Source organism: Onychostoma macrolepis, chromosome 20 (assembly GCF_012432095.1).
Source record: "Onychostoma macrolepis isolate SWU-2019 chromosome 20, ASM1243209v1, whole genome shotgun sequence".
In the NCBI taxonomy this organism is placed as follows: Eukaryota; Metazoa; Chordata; class Actinopteri; order Cypriniformes; family Cyprinidae; genus Onychostoma; species Onychostoma macrolepis.
This window is the reverse complement of record NC_081174.1, coordinates 25,365,457-25,393,342: the sequence shown is the minus strand read 5'-3', so window position 1 is coordinate 25,393,342 and position 27,886 is coordinate 25,365,457. Positions and strand designations below refer to the sequence as shown.

The window sequence follows — 27,886 nt, the reverse complement described above, 5'->3', positions numbered from 1 at the left end:
GGAGGGAGAGAGAGGGAGGAAGCGATGTGATGTATCGCCTGAAGGGATAGACACATCACAATGGCAATCTGAAGTCATTATGATACAATTACAAGGCAGTGAGATCCTGGCGGTCTCCATTGTCTCTAATCCTGCTGTGCTGATGTGCAGGGAGTGTCTGAGGGCAGGGTTAAAGCCTCGCTGTGACTCACAGTCTGGCCTACATCCCGGGCCTAATGTGGCGATGTGTTTACCAGTCACAAACTGGTGGCGTTACCTAATTAGTGATGTGCCAAATCCAAGCGACAGTTCTCACCTGCACCGCTTCCCAGCCCCACTGTCTGTATTTGGGGTCGTGGGTGAACCTCCACATGTACATGTACGTCTCGATGACCTCTGGTCTCAGGATGAAGTACTTCTCATTTTGCCGCGTGGCGATGGCTTCTACGCCGCCGTCGAAACGGAAGGCCTCGGGACCCAGCTTCATACCTGAAACACACATGCCGTCAAATTCATCGCTTAAATTTTCATGTTGACAAGGGATTATGGGATTACATTGTTCCTGAGATGAAGAGAAACACTATTTGGATGTGGTGGATTAGGGGCTGTGGCATAATCTGGACCTTTGATAATCTGCGGCCGCTAAAAATACCTAAGCATTATAAACAGGCCGGTGATGACTGTGTATGTGTGTGTTTAACAAGGGATTTGAGTATGTGCGTGTGTGTTCAGGGTTAACAGCAATGGATTTAGGGAGTCTCTACATTGGCCATGTGACTATTATTGACAGAATAGTTCACTTTCGGGTGAGCACTTTATAATTCTCACTAGGATCTGCATTATATCATACTGGCACTGAAGAGAGTCAGCAAAACAAACAACTTGTCTAGTAAAGTAACAAATCACAGCACAGATGTGGAAAAACACATTACATACTCCATAGGCATGTCGGATATGTCTGCAAAAACAGCTTATAACACTATAATTCAAATATTTACGAATTTAAATACATTATTTTGTTTTCAGATTACAATTTTCCACAAAAATTTCATTACTTTAATATTTCTAAGTGTAAATAAGTTTGAATGTTATTGCCTATAACGATAAATCATTGTTCTCCTTATTTGGAAGTCTTTTTTTGCATAAAAGCTTCTGCTAAACTAACAGATAAATAAGTAAACACCAGAATAAATAAAATGGTAAATAAATACACAGATCTCATTTTCTGCATCATTTTTATGTTTTACCTTTAAGTGCTTTTGATTTACTTTTGTAATTCTCATTATTGTCAATGTCATTGTTATTACGGTAACACAGCAATTTGCATAAAACAAAAATTTAAAATCAGTAAATAATTTACAGTTGAAATACTTTACAATAATAATAAATTAAAATAAATAAATAAATAAATTCATACATTTATAAATAAATTGAATAAATAAATTAATTTATTTATTTATATAACTCAATCTGAATTGCAGGGCAAGGGGTGAAAAATAGAAAATAATAGGCTCAATTTTCTTTACACAAAACATTATTTTTTTTTCAGGGAGCCTGCAATTGCACTGTAATTTTCTAACCATAACTAGAAAATGTATTAACATGTATTAAAAAATGTATTAAAAAAAATTATATAAAAATTTAAAATTCTAAATATTTATGTATTTTATATATAATATATATTTGGAAATGTTTAGCATTCTTGTTTCAACATTTTCAAAGCAGTTCTCCCACTCACTTGTTCGGGCGTAAGACTCGTGACACGTGCGGGCGATCTCAGCCGCCAGTTCCATCTGATGACCAGTCTTATCATCAGGGTCTCCGTCCGCCCCTAAAGCAATCATACCACCGGCGAAGCAGGTCAGGTGACCCATCTTGTGCTCCAGAAGTCCGCCTTTCCATTCAGCGATATACGTCAAACCTCCATGTGACTTACGTATCAAATTCTTCTCAATCGCCTGCACACAGAACAGAAAACGAAAACAATTTAAATGGTTTTTAATGTCAATTTCTTCTCTCTGTGGTTATTCATACTGTGTGGGTTAAAAGGAACTTTGTCCTTGTTTGCATTTGTTTTGTTTGCCTAACACAAAGGGAGACATTCAAGGCTTTGGAGCGATTTCATTCTCTCAAAAGCGTCATCCGAACAGTTCAAGGCCTGAAGTAAGTTAGATCATAGCAGAGATCAGGGTCACAGCTGTGTGTGCCAGCGTTGTGTATTTACAGAAGCGTCGCACACATGGGAGATGAGATTCTTATCTGTCTGGAAAAAAAGCCTCTGTGCATTTGAATGGAAAACTGGAGACATTCATCACCATGGTACCAAAGTAAAGTAAGGGAATAAGTAAAGTGCTTGACGTTCTTTTTTTCTTGCATCACTCTCTTTGTTCCTCTATTTCATCATAAATATGGCACCAGAAACTAAAAGTAGTTACAGCATGAGCATAAAATTTTTTTTCAATATCTTGACTTGAATATAATAATGCAATGATGTAGGCAACAAGTAGCAGCATAGACGCTTGTTTTGTCTAATTGCATTACAGAGTAAATCATCAAACATCTCCTAGAATGTACTCTCTGATTCAAGCATTCGATTCTGGAACTTGTATCACTCTGAAGAGTTTATATTGCGATCGTGACAGACTGTTCATTATCCTGTGTATCACTACTGTGCCAATGCACGTCAATGGATATAAAATATTGATTTGAGTTCAAATTATTTTATTAACCAAAAGAAAAAGAGAGTGTGGAATGATGCATGAAACCACAGCTGCTGAATAACTACTCTCCTGCCACAGAACAGGGAAACATAAATCACTACTGTAAGGTACAGTCATGGCCAAAAATATCAGCACCCTTGGTAAATATGATCAAAGGCGGCTGTGAAAATTAATCTGCATTGTTAATCCTTTTGATCTTTTATTTAAAAAATTGACAAAACTAACCTTTCATCGGATAAGAATTTAAAATGGGGGGAAATATTATGATGAAAAATGGTTCTCTCAAATACACGTTGGACAATTATTGATACTTAATTCTTCTCATAATTCTTATGAGTAAAATATCTGTGAAGTATATTCCCATTCATATTCACAATTTTGAGCACTCCAGGGTGATTATGAACATGAAATGCCATGGCTTCCTGTTTCACAGAAATATAAATAGGAGGGAAAACAAAGCCCAAATTCCCTTAATCATCCATCACAATGAGAAAAAACAAAGAATATATTTCTGATGTGCAGCAAAAGATAATTGAGCTTCACAAATTAATGAAGTAGCTTTAAGAAAAGAGCTAGAGCAGTGAAAATTCCCATTTCCACCATCAGGGCAATAATTAAGAATTTCCAATCAACATAAAATGTTATGAAACTGCCTGGAAGAGGACGTGTGTCTATATCATCCTAATGCACGGTGAGAAGGAGAGTTTGAGTGGCTAAAGACTCTCCAAGGACCACAGCTGGAGAATTGCAGAAAATAGTTGAGTCTCAGGGTCAGAAAACCTTAAAAAAAAAAATAAAATAAAAATAGTCAAACAGCACCTACATCACCACACGTTGTTTGGGAGGGTTTCAAGAAAAATTCTCCTAGCTCATCCAAAAACATATTCCAGCACATTCAGTTATCAGACACGACTGGAACTTCAAATGGGACTGGCTTCTAAAAAAAAAAGCTTTTTAGCAGCAAACACTCAAGATGGGTTTGGTGAACACAGGAATAAAAAGTACCCCATGTGTACAATGAAATATACTGCTGTATTGTTTTTGATTTGGGCCTATATTTCTGCTGGAGGTCCTGGACATCTTGTTTAGACACATGGCATCATGGATTCTATCAAATACCAACAGATAAAAATCTTATAATGGGCCATGTTTGGATCTTCCAACCGTACAATAATCCAAACACAAACCTCAAAAACAACACAAAAATGGGTCACTGAGCACAAAACCAAGCGTCTGCTGGCCATTCTAGTCCTCTGACCTGAACCCTATAGAAAATGAGTGGGTGAACTGAAGAGAAGAAGCACCAACATGGAGCTGGGAATCTAAAGGGTCTGGAGTGATTCTGGATGAAGGAATGGTGTCTGATCTCTTGTCAGGTGTTCTCTAACCTCATCAAGCATTATAGGAGAACAATTAGAGCTGTTAAACTGGCAAATGGAGGTTTCAAAAAGTATTGAATAAAAGGGTGCCGTTAATTGTGGCCAATGTTTATTAGAGAAAAAACATTTATTTCATAATGATATTTTCCCCCTTTTTAAATTCTTATCATCCAATGAAAGGTTAGATTTTTGTGAATGTTTTAAATATAAGATCAAAAGGATTAACAATGCAGATTAATTTTCACAGCCGCCTTTGATCATATTTACCAAGGGTGCCGATATTTTTGGCTATGACTGCATGTTTGTCGAAACTAAGCCTTAAAGCCTTAAAATGGAAAAAAAAAAAAAGTTTATGAATCCAGTTTTTTTTTTTTTTTTTAATTGAAAATGTCCAGGATCACCTCAAATATTCTTCCCATAAAGAATTTGTAGAACTAAAAAAAAAGTAATGAAACTAAAAATTATTGAAATCAGTGCTGTTATTGTTAAACTAAAGCTATTACCATAAATTACATTTTTGTAACTAAATTAAAACTGAAAATATATATAGCAAACAATACTACAGTAGTTTATAAATGATTACGATCTGCATAAAAACAGAACTACAGTATCAAGACAAATTATTTAAATAATTTAAATAATATATAATGATTATTTAAAAATGGTTTAAATAATTATAAAATGTAAAAAAAAAAAAAAAAAAAAACGCATGATATTAATGAGGATCAGTAGACTTTTTCAAGCTTACCATAACTAGAAATGTATAGGAAAGTCATAAGAAATCAATTGCCTGAATGTTAGTTTGTAGCTCAAAAAGCCAGTTGTAAAGCAGCTTCCTCAACACTTTGCAACAAAAATGAAAACTTTAGTATTTAGCATTGCTCTAACAAAACTGAACTCAATCTGCTGCGATACGTCAACAGTCATTGCCGTAATGTCCTTATTTTTTCCAATGGTGCAAATAATCGAATGCTACAGCTGAGAGGTGTGGATGAAAGGAGATGATTGAGCGGCCTATCCATGGTTAGTGAGATAGATTAGTGTAAATCAGGCTGTACAGCGAGAGAGTTAAAGGCCTGATAAAGAGTTTTCTGTAGCTGTAATGATTGCCTGGGTAAAATGCTGGACAGGACGGCCGTGCTATAAGCCTTCTTTGAAGGTGACCGACATAATGCACTTTTCTTTTCCTGGATGATTGGCCTGGAGTCCAAAGTGTGTGTGTGTGTTCGAGTCACTCCAGGGAGGCACCCAGACAGACGGCCAGGGGGGCAGCATTATCTTAGGCAGGTTGAGATGGTCCTCTCTAATGAAAGTGAGGATTGAGTTCGTGGTCTGTAACAATCAGTCTGCAGCAGCTTTCCAAAGCTCCCACCGACAGCTCCAGCAGAACAACGCTGGTGGCAGCTTACACACACACACACACACACACACACACACAAAACACGCTCGCATACAGAAGCTCACATAAACTTTACTTTTCTACATTTGGACACTATGAAAATGAATTCCAACTTACAACCTTAAAACCCACAGAGGATAAATTTCTAGCTCAAGCTTGAACAACAGACTAAAATTTGCAAACACTTTCAATATTCGCATTGGAATAACTGGACACTAGAAACTTGAGGGCGAAAAACATACAAACCTACAGAACAACCACTTCTGTTATTCTTTAATAATTATTCTGTTAATAAACTTTAGTCCGACTAGATGTTAAATTTTATTTGTGAATGATAAATGAGCTGTGAGGTTAAAAATAAATTCTTATTGTTATCATATTGTGGAAAGAAAAAAAAAAAACCTTGAGAATTTTAATTGGCAAACAGGGTACAAAATTGCAATTTAAATTTGAATTTAAGGGTGTATAAATAAAAAAAACAAAAAAAAAACAACAAACCTTACACCTTTAACAGTATATTTCATTTTTAGTATGAATTTCCCATAAACATATCATACAACAAATGGAGTATTTCCAGAAACATTATAAAAGATTATTATATACACAATGTTTGAATTGACAACTACAGTATTATATATAATTAAATAAATATCTTTTTTTTTGCATTATATTTAATAAAATAACTTTGATTTTATGGTAATCTTCTGGATTGTACTACTTTACTAGCGATTCATTTGTGCATTAATGGTTTTGACAATACTGGACTCTACTGTAATAACTGTCAAATCCAAAAAAAGGTATTCTACAATTCGGGAAATAAATAGGCATAATTAGTCAAAACGAATGATCTAATTATGTTTTATTGGACTAATATATGTCCTATCTTCGAATGAACTGCAATTCAGTAAATTCCACTTCCTGTCATTTCAATTCAACATCCTGTGGGATGTGGACAAATCAAATTAGAATTCACATTCATGAACTGAAAGGGACCCAATTCTCAAATTCACAATTTGACTCAACCCTGGTATCAACTCGAGCCATGACTGTGTTGGTACCGAGTTCCTATTGGACACTGAAGTAGTCTGTATCCTCATTATTTTGCTGACACAAGTCACTTTAACTTGCAGGTCTCTTCCAAAAACAAGGATGTCAAGGATGCTCTTGTCTAGTCAGCAGCCACCTGACCATTTGATCAAATGGCCAGTAGAGTGTAACATTTCTCTGGGCCTTTTCTCTCTCTGTAACAATGGACTTTACCTGCAGGGCATCGTAGTAAAGCTTCTTTCCCTCCTCGTCAGTTTTGTCTGACATGAGCCAGGCCTTCAGCAGGTACTCGTAGAAACTGTCCCCCAAGCCTCCAACCGAGACGTGATCTGCAACACAGCAAAAACAGCAGAGTGTGTGAAAAAAAACTCTTCCTATATTCATGTGCCAGCACAATAGTCTGCTTTAGACAGAATAACACAATTTATGGAGCACACACACAAACTTTCACACAGTACGAGAGATTTAGAGAGACGCTCATCTCAGCAATTTTTTACAGTATGGTAACAAATGTTGGAATTGAATTGTGCAAAATGTCAAAAAGCGAACCTGGAGTGCTTCACATTCACAACACATGTCAAAAGAGCAGCAGTAGTAATCAGAGAACAATGCTTAAAGCAATGTCAACACTGAAAGATATTTTATTACAAAAATAAACGAGTGAATGAACAAACAAATAAAATGTTCTGAATGAATAAAAGAATACAAACAAATCTTCATACAGAAAGTGAAATGTAGTACATTTTTCTACTGTAACGGTGCACATAAATCATTTAAATGAGATTTTAGTAACTGAACCTACAAAGTTTGGGTTACATGATCTTTATCCACTAAGATCCCATATAAGCATTCATTTGATCTCTCAACTATGTGCTGTGTATGCTTTAGGAGAAAGGAAACGTACGTGTGTGTGTGTTTCCAGGTGGCGTGTGAATGGGGCAGTGTGTTCAGTGCTGTCCGGTCCACTGTGTGTGAGAGATGAGAATTTGTGGCTCGAGGAGCAGCACTGTTGTGTGATTGTCTGATTGATCATCAAGCTCGTGAATATTTATACCTCATTAAGCACTTGTTTTTGTGATAGATACGTCAAGAGAAATCAAGCGTCGGTGCAGACAACCGTAAAAAAAAAAAAAAAAAAAAAGCCATGCTACTGTTCAGAGAAAAAAATTCACAGAAAGGAAAAACAAGCATTTTGCTTTAGTTTAAAGTCTTATTTCAAATGTCAAAGGGGCTTTTACGCTACCCATTTTGTCTGTTAGCACTCAGCAAAATTTCTGAATTAGGCAAATTTTTGTTAATCTTCCTCTGGGATACTCAAATTATGCAGCTCATGGGCCAAAATGTGCACCAGGGGCCACTGAATAAAATGACCTGCTAATAGCCGATCCTTGACTTTCATATGGTTTTAAAGCATGCAGTAACCAACAATTACAGCTACATGTGCTAAATCAGCCTTGTATTTATATCCAATCATAAGTGCTGGTCAGAGCCTTTTCATTCCCCAGAACAATGTAGTCAAAGTGAAGAAGAAAAAAAAAATAAAAATTCAGTCTCTTTCATACAAATGCATTAATTCAAAAACGCTGCCAGTTTGTTAAAGGGGTCATATGATGCGATTTCAAGTTTTCCTTTCTCTTTGAAGTGTTACAAGCTATTCGTGCATAGATGAGATCCCTAAAGTTGCAAAGAGTAAAGTCTCAAACCCAAAGAGATATTCTTTATAAAAGTTAAGACTCGTCCACGTCCACCTAAAACGGCTCATTCAAACACGCCCCCACACGTCTACATCACGATGTGGAAATATTTGCCGCCCAAATGTTCACGCAAAGAAAGGCGGCGTGGTTTCAGTAACATCAGTTAGTGTTGATGCAGTCATATCAGGGAGACACGGTGTTTTTTATGCGAAAGCAAAAGCACTTTATTTGGCCTTCCGAAAGTAGATGCAATTAGGAATACAACAGCACAACCTAAATGTTCGAATTTGTGCAACGCATTTTTTGGACGACAGTTTCGCGAACCTAGTAGAGTACAAGGCTGGCTATGCACAAAGGCTATTTCAAAAAACAAAAAAAGGGTCAATTTCTACTTTGCTCTGACAATCTAGTGCTTCTGAATCAGCGACTGTAAGTATGTTTTGTTATTAGTTCAAGTATTTACTATTGACTGTTCAAATGCAGAGTTTTGCATGTAGCGCGGTGTGTGTGTGTGTGTGCGCGCGAGTGTGTGAGAGGGGAACAGGGTCACATCACAGCGGAGTGTACAGCCCATCAGAAATAGTCTTAACCGCGGCTTGTGTACTGCAAATACATACGAGCATCATCACTGTGTCTGTCACGCGACTCTGTTCCCCTCTCGACCTTGAACTGATAAAACTAACTTGAAAGCTGACGCTCGCGATTGTGGTAAGGGACGTTACATTTCCGACGTGTGCTTGTGGTGTTTGGCCAATCACAATGCACTGGGTCAGTTGGCCAATCAGAGCAGATGATGCGTTTGAGAGAGGCGGGACACAGAGGAACTACAATAATTAACATTAAAGCATGTCAACATATTCTGTTACATCAAATACACAAAATAATTATCTCTAAAATAGCATCATATGACCCCTTTAATGTTTTATCTTTAAATGTCTTAAACCTTCACAAATATATTGACTCAATATTCAAGAAACTTTCACCTATAATTCCCCTGTAAAATCCATAAATGGCACCATCTCCTAACTGGATGCATCAGTTGTTATAAATGATTTTAAATTGATGTTTTTTATTTGATTTTAGGTTACTAAATGAAACGCACACATTTGGACATGCTGTAAAAGGTCTGTCCCCTTGAATCAATCACGATGACAGTATTTGCATATTTTAATTCTTTGCTTCACAATTATTAAAATAGAAATAAGAATGAATAAATTCAGAAACCTTCTTTGAATGAATATGATTATCAATTAAAAGTACATTTAAAAGGCTGAGGTCAGTGAGATTAAGAGAAGTCTCTTATACTCACCACGGCTGTATTCATATGATCAAAAATGCAGTAAAAACAGGAATATTATGAACTATTATTACAATTTAAAAGAACTGTTTTCTATTTTAATGCATTTTTAAAATGTAATTTATTCATATGATGGCAAAGCTGAATTTTCAGCAGCCATTTCTCTAGTCTTTAGAGTCACATGACCCTTTAGAAATAATCAGAAATTTTTTTAAACAATATTTATTTGAAATATACATTTTTGTAGCAATGTAAAAGCCTTTATTTCACTTCAATGTATCCCTGCCAAAAAAATATAAAATACTGACCCCAGACTTTTCAATGGTAGTGTAATTTAAATAAAAATACACAAAAAATACAATGTTAAAAGTCTGCACTGCAAGCAAAGTGACAACAAAACTAGATCACTCTGGGTGACACTGACAAGAGGAGGTATTTTTTGCAGTGCTTTAGTTATTATAATGGGAGAGGTCTTTTCATTCTCTTGCAGTGCGGACACAGAAGCAGCGATTGAATTCTTAAAAAAAAAAAATTCTTAAAAAGACTTAGCAGGAGGTCATTGATAAACTTGTGGCTGACTGGATTTGCCCGCGGGCCAGACTTTGAGCACTTCTGCGCTACCTGATTTAACTTCTTAGTCACATAAGATGACATTTCCCCACTGTTGTAATAACAGTTCACACACACACCACACGCAAACTCCGAATTTCGCCCGTGTTGGTGGTAAGAGGGCTTCACTGTGCAAAGGACCTGTGAGGTTTTCTGTTGGTAAAAGCTTGACAGCAGGAAACAGGGGTTTTGCTGTCAGCTCTGGCAGTGCTTCCTGAGCAAAACCTGAAGACCAGCTGAGCTTTTTACCCAACAGACACTGGGAAAATATGAAGCCTCTCTGTACAGCACTGAAGCACACAGAGCAGCCCTGAAACAGACCTCATGCATGTCGGATGCTCATAGCCCCACATTTCATCCATAGTCACAGCAAGTCCTCACCAAAAGCAAAATTCACAGCCAATCAGAACATATTCAACGTTTATACAAATACATGTGAAATGATTTCACTGTGGGTGAGGCTACAAGTCCAATGTGACAACATAGCAACGTGGCTTCAGAAAACTTGCAAAAAAGTCATATAGACTATTTCTGTGAGACATTTTTGTCCATGCTGGAGCTTGACAATACACTAACTACTTTTTTCATAGGGAATGGTGTAAGTACACCGAAAGAAAAAGTGAATATTTGCATTGCGATACTAGCGATTACTCGTGGGATGTTTTTTTGCATCACTTTTGCAAAAACTCTTTATATAAAAACTCTTTTTTGCTCTCCTCCGTTTTCTGATACAACTGGATGTGTCAACAAGCTCTTCACTGATTGGCTTACGTGACAATCGTCAATCGAATTTCCCACTCGAGTTAAAATGTTCAACTTGTACGAAAGACGCAATTGAGGTGAATACAGCGCATTCGTTGCAATCTCATCGCTCAATTTGCATTGCCCCATGCAAACTTGGGTCTATTCGTGTCTTTGTATTGACTTTGTATGTAATCTGCTTGCGCAAATAATTGAATTCGCTTTTGGTGTGCACACACCATCAATTATACTCCATACTCCAAACTTGTATGACATTTTCTTCTGTGGAACTCAAAAGATGATATTTTAAAGGATGTCTAAACTGTTTTTGTCAAATCAAAACACTGGACACCACTGACTTTTATTGTATACACATGCACACTGACACACACACACACAGAAAATAAACAAACCTTTTTTTTTTTTTTTTTTTATTCCAGTGAAGAAAGTCAAACAGGTTTGGAATAAAATGGGGCTGAGTGAATGACATTCATTAAAATAAATTCTAGGAAATATTTAAAATTCAAATTAAATATGACGTTTTAAACTAATGTTGATAATTTTACAAATAATATATTTTAACGAATTTATTAATTGTTAGCAATTTCATTAATTACATTTAACTAAAATTACTAAATCGATTAATAAATAATATTTAAAATAAAAAAAAATTGAAATCATAAATCTAAAAAAAAAAAAAAAGTTACTGCAAGTGCTCCTATTCACTTATGAGATTATTTTGTTAGGATGTAACCTTCTAAGACTGCTTACTAGCTTGTGGAACTTCTGTCAAGTCGCACATACAAGGCTAAACTGGAAAGAGATGGTCTGCTTTGAAACGAAAATTTCTGACAACGTAAAACTAAGTTTGATGTACGACGATGAGAAAATAATAGAAGATAAACGCGAGGAAAGGTAAAAGGAGGGTAGACTGTGGAATATATAAGATGGTTGATTCAAGTTGTTGTTTCACCAAGGTCAACCCTTGAGCTACTAGCTGCTCAAACCCAAGCATGACAACTGACCCATATGGAAAGCCCTTCAGGACTGTTCTGGGCTACTTGTGCGAAGCAAAAAGACTGACAGCTATTTTTAAGTGCAGCCGTACGTTATCATCCCATCTTCCCTGCGGCCTGCTGCCATCTCAGATCATTTTTGTTTACGATCATCTAAACAAACGACTTTTGTCAAAGCAAAAAAAAAAAAAAAGAACGACTTGCTTCGATGCACAAAAAAGAATGGTTTTCGGATTGCTACATTCTGACAGCTCAAAAGCCTGTCTCTTTTTTCGCTCCGTTCCATCAGAATTCATGCGTTTGTGTTATCCCGACTACACACACAGCAGTATCTTTGTTCTCCTCCGGCTCTTCATCATCAAGCGTCTGCGTCATCGCTGACCATGAAGTTGAAACAGCGCTGCTTCTCCATGCTAAGCCGCCAATAAATCCCCCGGAGCGAGGACGGCACGAAAGCCGGCTAACACGCCAGAGCAGGCCTCACTGCTGCAGGACCAGCATAAAATATCCCAAGCTACTGATGTGTGTGTCATCTAGAGGATGACGTAAGGTAGAGAGTGTGTATGTTTCTGTCTGTGTTGCATAATTAACCCTGAATGCACAATGAAGACAGATGTGATGAGAAAGTTGACATTTATCGACAGTTTCAGGATTGCCAGCGGTTTAGCCTCAGTCTCATATGGCATGCCCACAGACCGTCTGCTCCAGATCACACCCAAAAATGTCAAAGGCTGGCTGTAATCGCAAATAATGGCGAGCAAAGTCATGTATAAAAGTTCCCAGGCTCCTATAGGAATAACTTGTCACTGGTTTTGCCAAAGTTTGAGAGGTTCATGGTTTCAAACTCAGTTGCAAGAAAACAATGTTCTCCTTTGCCCTCAGGGATTTTATACATACAAAGCATGGTTAGTTTTACATTATATTTTTATATATAAACTAGTGCCGTCAAACGATTAATCACATCCAAAATAAAAGTTTTTGCTTACAAAATATGTGTGTGTATACTGCGTGTATTTATTATGTATATATAAATACACACACATGCATGTATATATTTAAGAGAAATATATTTAATACATTAATTTAACATTTATATAATGATATAAATTATATGAATATTAATATATACATGTAAATATTTTCAAAATATATGCTGTATGTGTGTGTATTTTTAGATACATAAATATACACAAATATATTATGTAAACAAAAACTTTTATTTTGGATACACACACAGTGGGGCAAAAAAGTATTTAGTCAGCCACCAATTGTGCAAGTTCTCCCACTTAAAAAGATGAGAGAGGCCTGTAATTTTGATCATAGGTATACCTCAACTATGAGAGACAAAATGAGAAAAAAAAAAATCCAGAAAATCACATTGTAGGATTTTTAAAGAATTAATTGGTAAATTCCTCTGTAAAATAAGTATTTGGTCACCTACAAACAAGCAAGATTTCTGGCTCTCACAGACCTGTAACTTCTTTAAGAGGCTCCTCTGTCCTCCACTCGTTACCTGTATTAATGGCATCTGTTTGAACTCGTTATCAGTATAAAAGACACCTGTCCACAACCTCAAACAGTCCAACTCCAAACTCCACCATGGCCAAGACCAAAGAGCTGTCAAAGGACACCAGAAACAAAATTGTAGACCTGCACCAGGCTGGGAAGACTGAATCTGCAATAGGTAAGCAGCTTGGTGTGAAGAAATCAACTGTGGGAGCAATTATTAGAAAATGGAAGACATACAAGACCACTGATAATCTCCCTCGATCTGGGGCTCCACGCAAGATCTCACCCGTGGGGTCAAAATGATCACAAGAACTGTGAGCAAAATCCCAGAACCACACGGGGGACCTAGTGAATGACCTGCAGAGAGCTGGGACCAAAGTAACAAAGGCCTCAAATCCTGCAGTGCCAGGCGTGTCCCCTGCTTAAGCCAGTACATGTCCGGGCCCGTCTGAAGTTTGCTAGAGAGCATTTGGATGATCCAGAAGAGGATTGGGAGAATGTCATATGGTCAGATGAAACCAAAATAGAACTTTTGGTAAAACTCAACTTGTCGTGTTTGGAGGAGAAAGAATGCTGAGTTGCATCCAAAGAACACCATACCTACTGTGAAGCATGGGGTGGAAACATCATGCTTTGGGGCTGTTTTTCTGCAAAGGGACCAGGACGACTGATCCGTGTAAGCGAAAGAATGAATGGGGCCATGTATCGTGAGATTTTGGTGAAAACCTCCTTCCATCAGCAAGGGCATTGAAGATGAAAGCGTGGCTGGGTCTTTCAGCATGACAATGATCCCAAACACACCGCCTGGCAACGAAGGAGTGGCTTCGTAGAAGCATTTCAAGGTCCTGGAGTGGCCTAGCCAGTCTCCAGATCTCAACCCCATCGAAAATCTTTGGAGGGAGTTGAAAGTCAAAACATTACTGCTCTAGAGGAGATCTGCATGGAGGAATGGGCCAAAATACTAGCAATAGTGTGAGAAAACCTTGTGAAGACTTACAGAAAACTTTGACCTCTGTCATTGCCAACAAAGGGTATATAACAAAGTACTGAGATGAAATTTTGTTATTGACCAAATACTTATTTTCCACCATAATTTGCTAATTAATTCTTTAAAAATCCTACAATGTGATTTTCTGGATTTATTTTTTCTCATTTTGTCTCTCATAGTTGAGGTATACCTATGATGAAAATTACAGGCCTCTCTCATCTTTTTAAGTGGGAGAACTTGCACAATTGGTGGCTGACTAAATACTTTTTTGCCCCACTATATATATATATATATACACACACACATACATACATACATATAACAAAAAATAATAACTATTATATAAAAGGTTCATATTTATTGACTGTCGATATTCAACACTCTAGCTGCCAGCTACATATAAAAAATAAATAAATATTAGATCACCTTTTCATTTTTGATGAAGTATTCCTTTAATTTAGAGGCCCTAAAGAAAAGGTGTACTGATGGTCTCTGCTAGAGTGTTACAGACTCAACAAACAGCCAGCATATGTGTGTGTGTGTGTGTGTGTCTCAGGGTGCCTCCCTGCTGAATTCAACACCATAAACTTAATACATAAATCAGCACCGGAAACCTGCATCACATCCTAAAGTTTAGCTCTGTCAATCCACTACAAATATTCTCTTGAATCTGCCTTTGAGTGTCACCACAAGAGTGTTTTGTGTACAAATCAGCGCTCTATCTCTAAGAGAAACACTTGTAAATCAATTCCACTCAGAGAAAGCATTTTGCTGGACAACTTATGGATAAAGATGCTCATTTTAATCATGACATTTCTGGGAAAACTTCTTTAGAATATTACATTTCTGTGTATTCTTCTGAAGTTCTTTAGTATGTGTGTGTGTGTTTGTGGACTTACGCTGGCCCCACTGTCCACTGTTAGGGTTCAGGTAATTCGGGTACAATCCTTGAGGTTTGTCCAGTCGATTCAGCACCTTTCTGATGTTCATTACCTGCAACGGCAGAGCACGTATCTCTTATACCATCACGTCAAATTATTAAGCCATAGCTAAGCCCTTCCAATAGAGTACGTCATTGAAAATGCAGTAAACAGCCTTTTTGATGCGACCGATGTCTTCCTACAGGGGACAGGACTCATAAATCTACAGACTAGGTCACTTTCACAGTTTGTACAGCCTCATTCAGAGCTTGTAATAGTGTCATTTGTCTGTGTCTATATTGCAGGTCAGGTCAGCCGATTCATTCGGAGAGAATCAGATCTGAGAATTGCAGCGAAACGAGCATCAATATAACGGTTACGAGCAGAGGTCATCCTGGGTCACTGTTGGTCAGCTCCTCTAACAGTTCACGACTGCCGCTCCAAGTTCACTTTTAGTTCAGTGCGGTGTTTAATGCACTGCAGAGGCGTAACGCCTGAACTGCTGCTCACCTTCTCGCCAAAAACTGGTCTCCCGGAAAGCTCGCTGAGATGCATGAACTCCAAATGCAGAGTCCCGTATTCGGCGAGAATACTGCTTCCTCCTGACGCCCATGGCCAGTTTCTGCCGATCCCACTGCACGGGGAAGAGGAAAGAAGAGAGAGATCGAGTTTACTTCAGTAAGTCTGCAATCATGAGCTGTGTGTATATACATTTTGCGTTGCTCTGAAAACTTTCAACCAGTCAAGAATTGGTCACTTTGAACCAGCATCTCATGTAATTTAACGTATTTCAGAATGAAACAGAATATTCAGAGAGATGTAAGGCAGGACTTGACTTTAACCATCAGACGTGATTGGATTCAGGGTTTTGATATTACTGGTGAGAATTACAGTTGATTCATAGATAAAAATAGACACTATAGTTCAAAGTTTTAGGCAATGATTTTTGGAGTTGAAGTTTGGCAAGAACACAATAAATTGAAGTAACAAAGACTTTTAAAATGTTGCTAAAGATTCCCATTTCAAATAAATGCTATTCTTTTGAATTTTCTATTTACCCATTTAAAGAATCTTGAGAAAAAAACAAACAAAAAAAAAAAACACCTGGTTTCTATCACAGTTTCTACAAAAATTAAGTAGAATAACTGTTTTCAACATTGATAATCAAAAATGTTTCTCGAGCAGCAAATTAGAATGATTTCTGAATGATCATGTGACACTGAAGACTGGAGTAACTACACACACACACACACACACACACGCATATATATGCATGCATGCATGTATGCATACATGTATACACAGGTTAAAGAATTGATTACTTTTCGAAGTTCTTTTTAGTACTCAAACATCATTAATAAACCATCTAACATGGTTGCCAAGTTGATTTCATGGCCTTATTTTACAGAGCAGTCGTGTTTTTCTCCTGTGATTACAGCCACCTTTATTGACTTTCACTGGCACGGTTCCAACAAAAAGGTGACAACTTAACTCCGGCCTGGAAATGGAAGCCACGTTTCCTGACCAGCTGTTACTACTTTGACAGCAGATCCACTCGGCGAGGGCCGCTGTGTCTGCACCAATTACGAAGATAAATTACTGCTGAGTAATGACACGTAATCACAGCTTTAAAAGAACGACATTCTCCACTTTATTTTTAAAGCCTAATTCTACAAAACAGAGCGTGTAAGATATTTATGTCATTAAGACAGTAAATTACACACAATAGCTCTAGCTAGAAGGAACTGAGCACCGCTAAAGTACTCTAACGGTTTAATTTGGAGGCGTTTTATGTGAATGTTTTTCTGTGTGTGATGCAACTGGATGGCAAAGAATTCCATGCACGTCTGTATAATTAATGAACAATCGTTCTGACTCCAAGAGGATATTTTCTAGCCTCTGGTAGTGAATTCTTAATAACAAAAAATGAGGTAAAGGCCTCATATTTCAGGCCACAGCAGGAAATGTGTGCAAACACCTCTGGAGTGTTGCTACCAATGTCATCATTTTTTACACAGCGCTGATCTGCCTCTGGCACTACAGACGTCTGCGCATTACACACGCTGCAGGGCTCTACAGCGCAAGTATTTGTGTGTGGAAATTGCTGTGCACGAATGTGAAAATGCATTCAGTGACATCTGACACCTGACCAAAACTTGATAACATATAATACTATCAGAATATAAACACCTTACATTCTAATTACACTGCGAATGGCTGCTTTTCAAAGTCAACAGAGTGCCCAAATGCAATGGTTCAGGGATATCCACTATTTTCTTTGTCTACACTTTAGCTGGACTTCAATAATAATAATGTGACCGTTCAATAATATAATTCTAAAAAGCATTACACGTATAACACTTAACAGACTAATCATTAAAACATGTTGGGAAAATAAATAAATAAATAAATAAATAAATAAATAAATAAATAAATAAATTGATTAATAGCCATTTATGAACCAGTGACCGGTTATGCAATATACAATGTTTTGTTAAAGAGGAAACAATGGTGTAGAAACAAATTTTACAAGTGCAAATAAATAAAATTAAATGCATTAAATAATTAAATAAATAACGTCTTGAAGTAGAAAGACAGAAACTGTATTTTCTTGTCAAATGTACTCCAATAGTATTTTTTTTTTTAACAGTCTAGAAGGGGTTGTTATATCAATATATTTTTCTTCATCAACTGTTCCTCACTCAGATCTGAAAAAAGTTAATTCTTGAAAGTGTCTATGTACTCTATCCCACATTAAACTTGTGTTTCTGAATTGTTGCAGTACTACTTACTACAGTTTTCAGCATTTACTTGTGCATATGTTGTATTGCCACACATTATTTTTGCAGTCTCAAAAGTAAAAAAAAAAAATCCAACTGAGCCCCCTAAGGGCACGAGCGCTCCCAAGCAAATGTTAGTGTAGAGCCCTGAGCTGTGCCAAACCAATTTGTTTTTCATTACACAGATGATTAAAGCATGTAACACAAATTTAGGAAAACGAAGGGGAAAGAGATGCCAGGCAAACAACAAAAAGAACATAAAGGCTCTTTCCTGAGATTCACACATACAGAATTAGCTGTTCTCTCATGATATTTCATATGTAGCTATGGTAATAGACAATTCCTTTTTATAATATTCAACGGCCAGTTCCCATTACAGTTCCATGCTACAAAAAAAATGACATAAGAATAGCGACATATCACTGAATATGGTGGATTTCTGTGGAGTTTAAATGTAATTTCATATAAATATTTAAGGCTTAAGTCATTAATTTTTTTTTTAAGGAGAATTAAGTTTTGAGTCACGAGTCAAATTTTGCATGAAAGGGAACATCGGGTGCAAAATTCACTTTTACATGGTGTTTGCATATAAATGCGACTTAGCAGTGTGTATACACAACCACCCAATGACAAAAATCCATCGATTCCTTTTTTTTTTTAATCCCCAAACAACAAATTATTTTGATTGAGTAATATGACGTCATAGAGCCCCGCCCACAACCACTGACAAACTGTTCAGTATTAGCATATTTCCTCAGCCAGTTGTACGCTGTCCGCCATTTTATCTGAGCTCGAGCAGCTATAGTGACAATGTCTCGTAAGCAATGCAGGTGTTTTGTAGTTGGATGTAAAAGTGAACATAAGAGTCTTCATTTTCTCCCGACATCAGAGCACTGAGGACGCAGTGCATTCGTTTTGTTCTTGATGGTAATGAACCACCGAATACACCTAAATTCATTTACAGTGTGTCTACGCAAATCATTTTACTCCAGACTCCTTTCTGAACAAGGGACAATTCAAGGCAGGTTTTGCTAAAAAGTTAAAACTCAAGGATGGATCAGTACCCACTGTTTGTAATCCAGCTGCACCTCCAGAAGAAGTGTCACACTTTAAATTTTTTATGATTATTTGCAAATCGCCTTTCCTCTTTCATAGAAGTGAGGGGTGGGGTAAGCAGAGCTCATTAGCATTTAAATAGACATGCACCAAAACGGCTCGCTGTGAACAGAGCTGTTTTTGACAAAGTAAAAAGGGTGTTGTTTTACACAACCAGAGGAATTTTAACCAAAGTGTGCTACAGACATTTCATAAAGACCCTAAAAAAAATCATAACTTGTGGATGTCATCCGATGTCCACTTTAAAGCAAGCAAATGTCCATGCATTTCATTTGTTTAGATATTCAGACTTTCAACAGAGGCTGACAGAAAATCAGGTGACGGTTGGTGTAATAATTTTGGTATTGTAAAAAAATAATAATAAATCGCATTTTCATCATTTTGTAGCAGCATTGTCATCACACACACACACACACACACACACACACTTTTATATGATAACAATTACTGTTATATATAATTGGTTAATTAAAGTAAATATCTGCTGTATACACACATATACACACTTTATTTTTATTATTTTGTAGTGTTAGGATGGCACAATCCTAAAAGCTACTTCTTTCTCAGCTGTCTTTCTATGTAGACCTATGTCCCTCACAGTAGGACACTTAATAATGAGCAGTAAGGGATACATAACAAATTATCTGCCAGAGTTCTGAGAAAACACCATTAGCCTGAATAATTAACTAGTGCTGGAGTGAAATACGAACTCCACCAAATGAACCGAAGCTCATGTATCCTCAGGCTGCTACAGAAGTTAGCCTTTATGTTTGACATCAGACCAGAGTCTCACAATGACATTCTCTCCATCTCTCGTCCACAACCTAACATTTCATTTATGTAGGCCAGAGGCCACATACTGTATGCATGCTATATATTACAGAGATCTATAAAGCTGTCGTATCCCACAAAACTGATATCGATCCTACAGAATGAAATGATATGTGCTTGTGTTTAACTTTCATTAACGTCTGCAGACAATAAAAGCTGCAGAGTCATATCAGTAACAGTTATGACTGCTCCAGCAATAAGCAACAGCAAAATGCCTCTGAAATTAGGCTAATCGCATCACACATATATTCCTAACAGCCCAAGTCTTCTGAATTGATTACCCAGCTAGAGTTTAAGCACCCGGGGCATGGTGGCGACTCGGCCGTTTGTCATAATAAAACGGAGATTAGCAAAAAAAACGTTTATACCATTCTTTACTCCATGACATCTGCTTAATGTAAAGCTCAATTAAACCGTAGAACAATTTTCCGTCATTTTGTTCGATTTTATTTCATCTGGGGTGAGAGGAGAGTCCTAAAAATGGATCAAACGGAGCTGTGGCTCTCAGAGGAGGGAGAAGGAAGAGTAATGTCTCATTATTATCTGACCTCTTGCCTTCTCCTCCTGTTTTTTTTTTTTTTGGCACGACCAGAAGAAACATCCTCATCAATCGCCATCAAAAGCATCCATCAGGCATAAATAAGCCTGTTATGTAACCCCTACATATGCCTGTAATAGATGAGTAACTGAAATAAATGTGAACAATTGTAAAATACCATTTAGAGGACATCAATTATCTAGAGAGGAAAATGGCAGAAAAGCACACAGCATGTGGCCTATTCAAAGCGCCGTTATGAATTTTACGTTCCCAACCAACACGGAACATCTCAGCGAGGTGCAGCTGTCATGCAGTTACTGTCTTGCCATTTTATGAAACAAATACATTATGAGAAAGGCACATTTACCCAACTCAACAGAAAATTAGTGTTGATTCACGCTCCATAACTTTCTTGAGTGTTTCTTATTCAAGCGTGCATGCTTATGACACTGGTGTGACTCACTGCACACATGTGATGTCATTGAGAGAACTAGATTTGTATTTTGTTGCCATGTGGTTGCTAGGTGTTCTGGGTGATTGATTACCAGTCTGAATCGGAAGAACCCACATCATGCGCTGGGTGAAAATCGCACATCTGAAAGTGAGTACCACCCTATTAAGAACCTGTAATAGACTCTTTCCTTTAATCTCTTTACAATATCTCTCAAATAAACCTGTGGATTCTGGATAATAACGGAAAAATTGCTCTCAACAGGTGATTTGAAGTCCGACAGCAATTGCCTTGAAATTTATTGTTCAAGGAGGTGAATACAAGTGCCTCATTGATGGCTGTAGCGGTGAGTCTTTAAACGAGATTAAGAGATGAAGTGTTTTATTGTGCTGACTAACAATAAGCATGATAAACAAATATATTAAACTCACTATTGGCCTCAATAAACAACTAGACCAGCTTTATATTGCAAATTGTCTTTGTAAAGAAATTACAATGATATTAATAATATTTATAAATAACTTTAAAGGGGTCATCGGATGCAAAATTCACTTTACATGTTGTTTGAACAAAAATGTGTGATGGAAGTGTACACATCCATCCTATAATGATAAAATTCCACCCAGTGTTTTTTTTTTTTTTAAATACCTATTTTAAAATCCCCTTTTTCAAATCAGGCTGTTCTGAGATTCCTGTCAGAATGACGTAGTTTTGTACAGGCCGCTCCCATGATAGTTGATTGACAAGACCGTCTTACCTTAGACCCGCCCTGAGAGAGCTGAGAGTGTCGACTCCGGTGCAGGGGAAGACAAGAATGTCTCCGATTAAGCGATTGAGGTGTTTTGTTGTTGAATGTAATAATTAACATAGCAGTCGTTATTTATTCCTGACATCTGAGCCACTGAAGACGCAGAGGATTAACGTTACTTTCGTTTTTGAAAGGAAAGCGGCGATCACCGATCTACCTAAATGAGTCTATGTTCGCACGAATCATTCGTGATCCAGCTTCATATACAGAAGAACTGAGTATAAGGTTTTTTTTTTAATGAATCTTTGCAAATCGCCTTTCCTAATATGTGTTTGTTAGCAAGTTTCGCAGCTGAAGTTTACGGTCTGCTCATCACCCCACGGAAGAGAGGGGCGGGGTTTGCAGAGCTCATTAGCATTTAAAGCAACATGGACTTGAATGGCTTGCTGAAAACGGAGCTGATTTTGACAGGTTAAAAAAGGTGTTTTTTGCACTACCAATGAGAAATTTTAAATCAAAGTATGTTATAGACTTTTCATTAAGACCCTAAAGAATCATATCAACTTGGGCATCCGATGACCCCTTAAAATGAAATAACATTTTAAAAGCTTTACATTTCCAATTCTTGGAGTCTAGGGGCAGAATTCATGAAGATCTTAAAGGGATAGTTCACCCAAAAATGAAAATTCTGTCATTAATTACTCTCCCTCATGTTTTTCCAAACCTGTAAGAACTTCGTTAGTCTTCAGAATGCAAATAAAGATATTTTTGATGAAAATCACGAGCTTTCTGACCCTCCATAGACAGCAAGCATACTACCACGATCAAGGTCCAGAAAGATACCAAGAACATTGATAAAAAACAGCCCATGTGATATCAGTGGTTCAACTGTAATTTTATGAAGGTATGAGAATACTTTTTGAGCGCAAAAAAACTAAAACTTCGGGTTTTGAACGAAATGAGGGTAAGTAATTAATGACAGAATTTTCATTTTTGGGTGAACTAACCCTTTAAGAAAAACTACAAAAATTTATGAGGACAATTAAAAAAAAAAAAAAAAGTTGTATTATTTATTAAATATAAATATTTATTATTTTTGAAATATAATAATAATAATAAAAAAAAGAAAATGTTTTGTCCAACTTCAATGCAGTCTAATAAGTTGCTTCTTTTAGTAAAAAGCAACACTGTGTGTCCAAATGGGCAAATAGGAATAAATAAATAAATAATAATCCTTGCCATTGGTAGTTTCCCAATTTTAACTCTCTATATGTGTGAGCACCCATTAATACTCTGAGGTATGAGCAACAGTTATTGCTCATACCTCAGGGCACAGCCTTATTGCTATAATGAACTTTCATGTACATTTTTTACCCAATTTGTACCATTCCACCTCTTTGACATGAGTACGGTACAGTATATTGGTTATGTTCAAAAATGGGTATATCTAGAATTAGATGCTTAGAAGTTAAAAGCATGGACATAACCAGCTTGTATTGAAAGATTTTGCTCTTCTCTTGACCATGCAGCACGCATGACTTCAGTTTATTTGAAGTGAAGGGGAGGTTAAACAGAATTAAAGTGATGTCAGACAGGTAGCACGGTAAATTTGATTTGAGAATCCTTTATCTGCCATTCAAGCTTTCATAAAAAAACCAGGATGGAGTGCAGAAGAGAGATAAGCTGCGGAAAAATGACCATGAAACATATTTCACTGAGCAGAGGACATTGAAAAACTCTTCAGCAACAGGGGTCAACAGTCACACATACACATGACTAGATGGGCTGACGACAGACAGGGTAAAAGAAGAGGATGTGCAGCGTGCAGACAAACTTCTCTTCATACCACCGAGTGTGTCTGTATGAAGTCACTTAGAGACGGAGGGAAAAAGTAAAAATAGAGAAAACGCTTCAGGCTGCTTGACTTTAACCAAGGGGAACGTGGGAAAAAATGTAATGAAGGACTTATGTTTATGCATGAAGGTAAACTTTTCCCTCTTGAATAGTTAACAAGGAACAAATGTGGAATTTGCAGGGATTCAGGACTGCAGGAGGAAGAGGAAGAGAGCAGGTACTGGATGATGGCTTGAGCGTTTGACACACTTGAGGGGTTTAAAGAGCTCCATGTCCTTGGCAGGAAGTCGTAGGGAAGATCTAATGCAACATACACCATCCAATTGTCTAATTATTGGAGTCTTGGTGCGGGATTCATGAAAATCTTTCAAAGAAAAAAAATGTAATGAAATTTATTAGGACAAATGGTTAAAAATGGTTTGTAAAAAACATCTTAAATCTTTAAAAAAAAAAAAAAAAAATGGATGGATGGATGTCTCTGAAATTTTTTTTTTTTTTTTGCCCAAAGTCTTTTGTAAATCAATGGAGTTTTATACAGATTATATTGGGTAATACAAATTATATCCATATTTTCATTGTATGGATAAAACAGCTATTCAAACAATCTTCTTTTGTGTTATTGCAAATGGAAGTCACATGGGTTTAGAAAAACATGAGGGTGACTTTTTTTCCCCCTTAAAATAAATAAATAACTTTTTTTCCAGGAACATTCTTTTCAAGAAAGCAATGTTCTTGATTTTTTTTCTTAAGTTAGAAAAGAAGAAAATAATAGTACTTAGGGAAATTGTTATCATTAAAAATGTTTTGTGAAAGCAGCTCCTAGAAATTTCAATCTTTTCAAATACATTCAGACAGACCATCAACTAAAAAGAGACATAGGAAGTGGTGCTTCGACATGAAAATGTTCAATACCTCTATGAAAAGAACTGGTCATTAATCTACAATTTCCTTCTCTTTTTTTTCCATCTCTTCTTCCTCTTTCAACCAAACAGCGTTTTAAATTCCACTTTCAAATACCATGGAATGAATTGGTTCATAAATGTATCTTTCACGAGTGAATTGCAAGTGTTTAAAAAGCAGTAAATCAAGCATTAAACAATTGAAACAATCGTAACAATCCTTCAAAGTGGAAAATGGAACAAAAGGAAACAGCTGCATCAAGAACCAGAAGCAAATAATGACACATTTACTGCTGGTTTAATTTCAAACACGCCGGGAGTCGTGTCGTCTTGCAGTTAATTGAACAAATGCTTTGTGCATTTCTAAGCAGCACTAAATGTTCAAATTTGGATTTTATGCCACGATTAGAGATACACAGTATGACTGTTCACACTGTGCAAACGTTATGCTCATACAGCGAGACTGCTTTTAAGCAAACGTGTGCAAGGAAAGCAGGAGTTGACGGTGTGAAGGGAAAGTCATCCGCAGAGACCTCAGTCTTGCTCCAGCCAAATCTGGGTCAAGGTTGCCTGTAAAATTAGGCCTCTTCTGTCTTTGCCTTTAATTTTCTGCCTGAACACTGGGGACTCACAGCAGACAGGCGGCATAATAATAAAGCCCACATACAAATTCAAATTTCTTTTGGCTTAAGGCTGGTTGCTACTGCAAGTGGGTCAATACTCACATTGACATCCGTCCAAACATGCAGTGTTTTTCATTTCGATTTACGAGCTGTTTGCCACCTTTTTTTAATAAGTGGGTTTCATAACTGCGGCATCGTTTTACTGTCTTCGATGAGATCTCTAGATCTGCTCAATTAAACAGATTCAGAAGAGAATATGAATTCATAGCACAGAAACTGAAGATGGCTGTGATTCATGCTCTCATCAGACACTGAATATGATTATGATCTCCTCTCCGGAGCTTTCAACACGCAAGAACACAAGGCTAAATCAAGGATGATGGCACCGCTGAGGACCCCTCAGAACAAACAACAGCTCGTCACTGAGAGTTTAAAAGCCCCAGCAACCTGAAGTTTCACCTCTTTATGGCTGAGGTTTTGCAATTATCTTGGATTGGTTATCATTAGTGACTATGGTAGCATGTCAGTTTTAACCATTTCCATACTGGCAACTGAAAACACACAAACTGTTTTTAAATAAAAAGCTCATGTAAATGTTTGGGATCCAGAATGTTATGAAATTCTGTATTTTTGCATTTGTATATTTCTTTCTTTTTTTTTTTTTCTTACTTTCTTTAAAAAAAAGAAAAGAAAAAAAAAAAAAAGCTAATTTGGGGATGTTACATTTAAAAAAAGCCGTATGGAAACTGTAAAAAAAATGTAAACAAACTCTTATTTCTATTATTTAAATTAAAATATAAATGGTAATTAAATAATTTCTAAATATAATTACTAACATAAACAGTATGGAAATTGTAAACCTGTAAAAATGGTAAAATTGTAAAAAAAAATATATATGCGCAAAACTTGGTTAGAATTCAATTTAATTACATTAAAATAGAAAATTAACTACATTTAATATGGAAAAATGTATATAAATAAAATTTGGAGTATATAAAATATACTATCTTACATATATTTCTATTACATAAATTAAAAGAAAAATGAAAATTTGTTCATTCATAAATATAATTAAACAGAATAAAACTATGCAAAAATCTGCATAAAACGTAATAATTACATGGAAACTTTTATATCAATAAAATTTGTAATTGAAAAAAATAACTCTGACATATTTCTATTATATAAAAGTAAAATTGAAATAATTTATTCATTTACAAATGTAACAAAAAAATAAATGCGGTATGGAAACTAAAAAACAAAATAACCGAATATTTATAAATAATATAAAACGGGCATAAAAACTGGTGTAATAATAAAATGGTTATAAATTAATAAATGTATTTGTAAAAATAGAATTAATATTCTTTATATTTATTATATTTAAATAAAAGTATAAACATACACACATATACATACATATATACATATACATATATATATATATAGATATAGAGACACACACACACACACACACACACACATTAGAGGTCGACCGATTCATCGGTTTTGCCGATTAATTGGCACCGATAGTTGATTGCCCAATTGCGCTGGCATTATACAGTACGAGAGCGGCCTTTAGAGGCGGAAATCACTGACAGCACGTGTTGTTTATTTTGACACGTGACACTGCGCGCTGCACAGAGCGGGAAACTCCAGACTCGCATTTAAATACAGCCGACAGAAAAGCCTGCCGCGGAACAGAGCGCAATTCACAGTTTTCTATTAAATTACATTATATTTGTCCCAAATCATTGTGAATGTACATAATGACTTCACCCTAGGCTATAAATTATGTATTGTGCATTTTTCAGCAAAACGTTTGTCTTTCTGTGGCTCTAATAAAGTCTGTATGCTTCATATAGAGAGCTCTAATACAGATCGCGTGTTCTCTTTCCGCTTGCTCTGTTTTTTTAAACACCGAACTTCAAACTCATTTATGCCACATTGTTAATTCTTGAAGCAAACTCATGTCCGTTTGGTGATTAAATAAATTGTTTTAGACCGCTACTTGATTTGAACGCAAAGCGTCTGGTGTGCATGTGTGTGTGTGACACCTCTGAGTTCTCCTAGACGCAGCGCTGCGCTTTTGCCCGGTGTGTGACTAATTTTTCTTTTTTTTTTTTGGATTAGATAATTATCAAGTGTTAAAAAATAGAAGCAAATAAAGTGTGTGAATACACATACAATATCCATATGCATGTAATTTTAATGCTATGGCCTTGTGTAGGTATTTAAAGATGGCCATCTTTAAGCATGACTGTTGAAATTAAATGGTAACACTTAACAATAAGAGTCCATTCCTAGCATTAATGAAAACTGTAGAAGTATTGTTCCTTGTTAGAGTGTGTTCATTTCAACATTCACTATTAGCTACTAATAGGCTACATTTTTAAATTTTAAAGTTTCTTCTTTTAACATTAGCAAACTATGAAATAACTTTAATGATCAATATAGTAAATAATATTAATATTTTTAGTCATTTACAAAGTATGGTTCAGTACTGTTGCTGCTTTTTTTTTTTTTAAATAGTAAAGCACTAGCTCTCTTTCAGTATCCATTTTGAAAACTATCGGTTGATTAATCGGTATCGGCCAGTGTGGTCCAACCTAGCTATCGGTATCGGTAAAATCCACTATCGGTGGACCTCTAATACACATACATACACACACATATATATATACACATAAACATTTTATGTATATGTATTATATGTATATTTATATAATATCAATGACAAATAACTAA

At 36.3% G+C, this 27,886-nt stretch overlaps 1 protein-coding gene across 1 annotated transcript in view; it reads right to left on the bottom strand.

The window, feature by feature from the left end:
* man1a1 (mannosidase, alpha, class 1A, member 1) overlaps nt 1–27,886 on the bottom strand; it is a 121,681-nt gene that overhangs the window by 8,770 nt on the left and 85,025 nt on the right. Inside the window, exons 6-10 of the mRNA XM_058755568.1 lie at nt 15,809–15,932; nt 15,278–15,371; nt 6,738–6,853; nt 1,718–1,937; nt 296–468 (exon numbers count right to left, since the gene is read on the bottom strand). Of these exons, the coding sequence (XP_058611551.1) occupies nt 296–468; nt 1,718–1,937; nt 6,738–6,853; nt 15,278–15,371; nt 15,809–15,932 (727 nt within the window). The remainder of the gene's footprint in view (nt 1–295; nt 469–1,717; nt 1,938–6,737; nt 6,854–15,277; nt 15,372–15,808; nt 15,933–27,886) is intronic.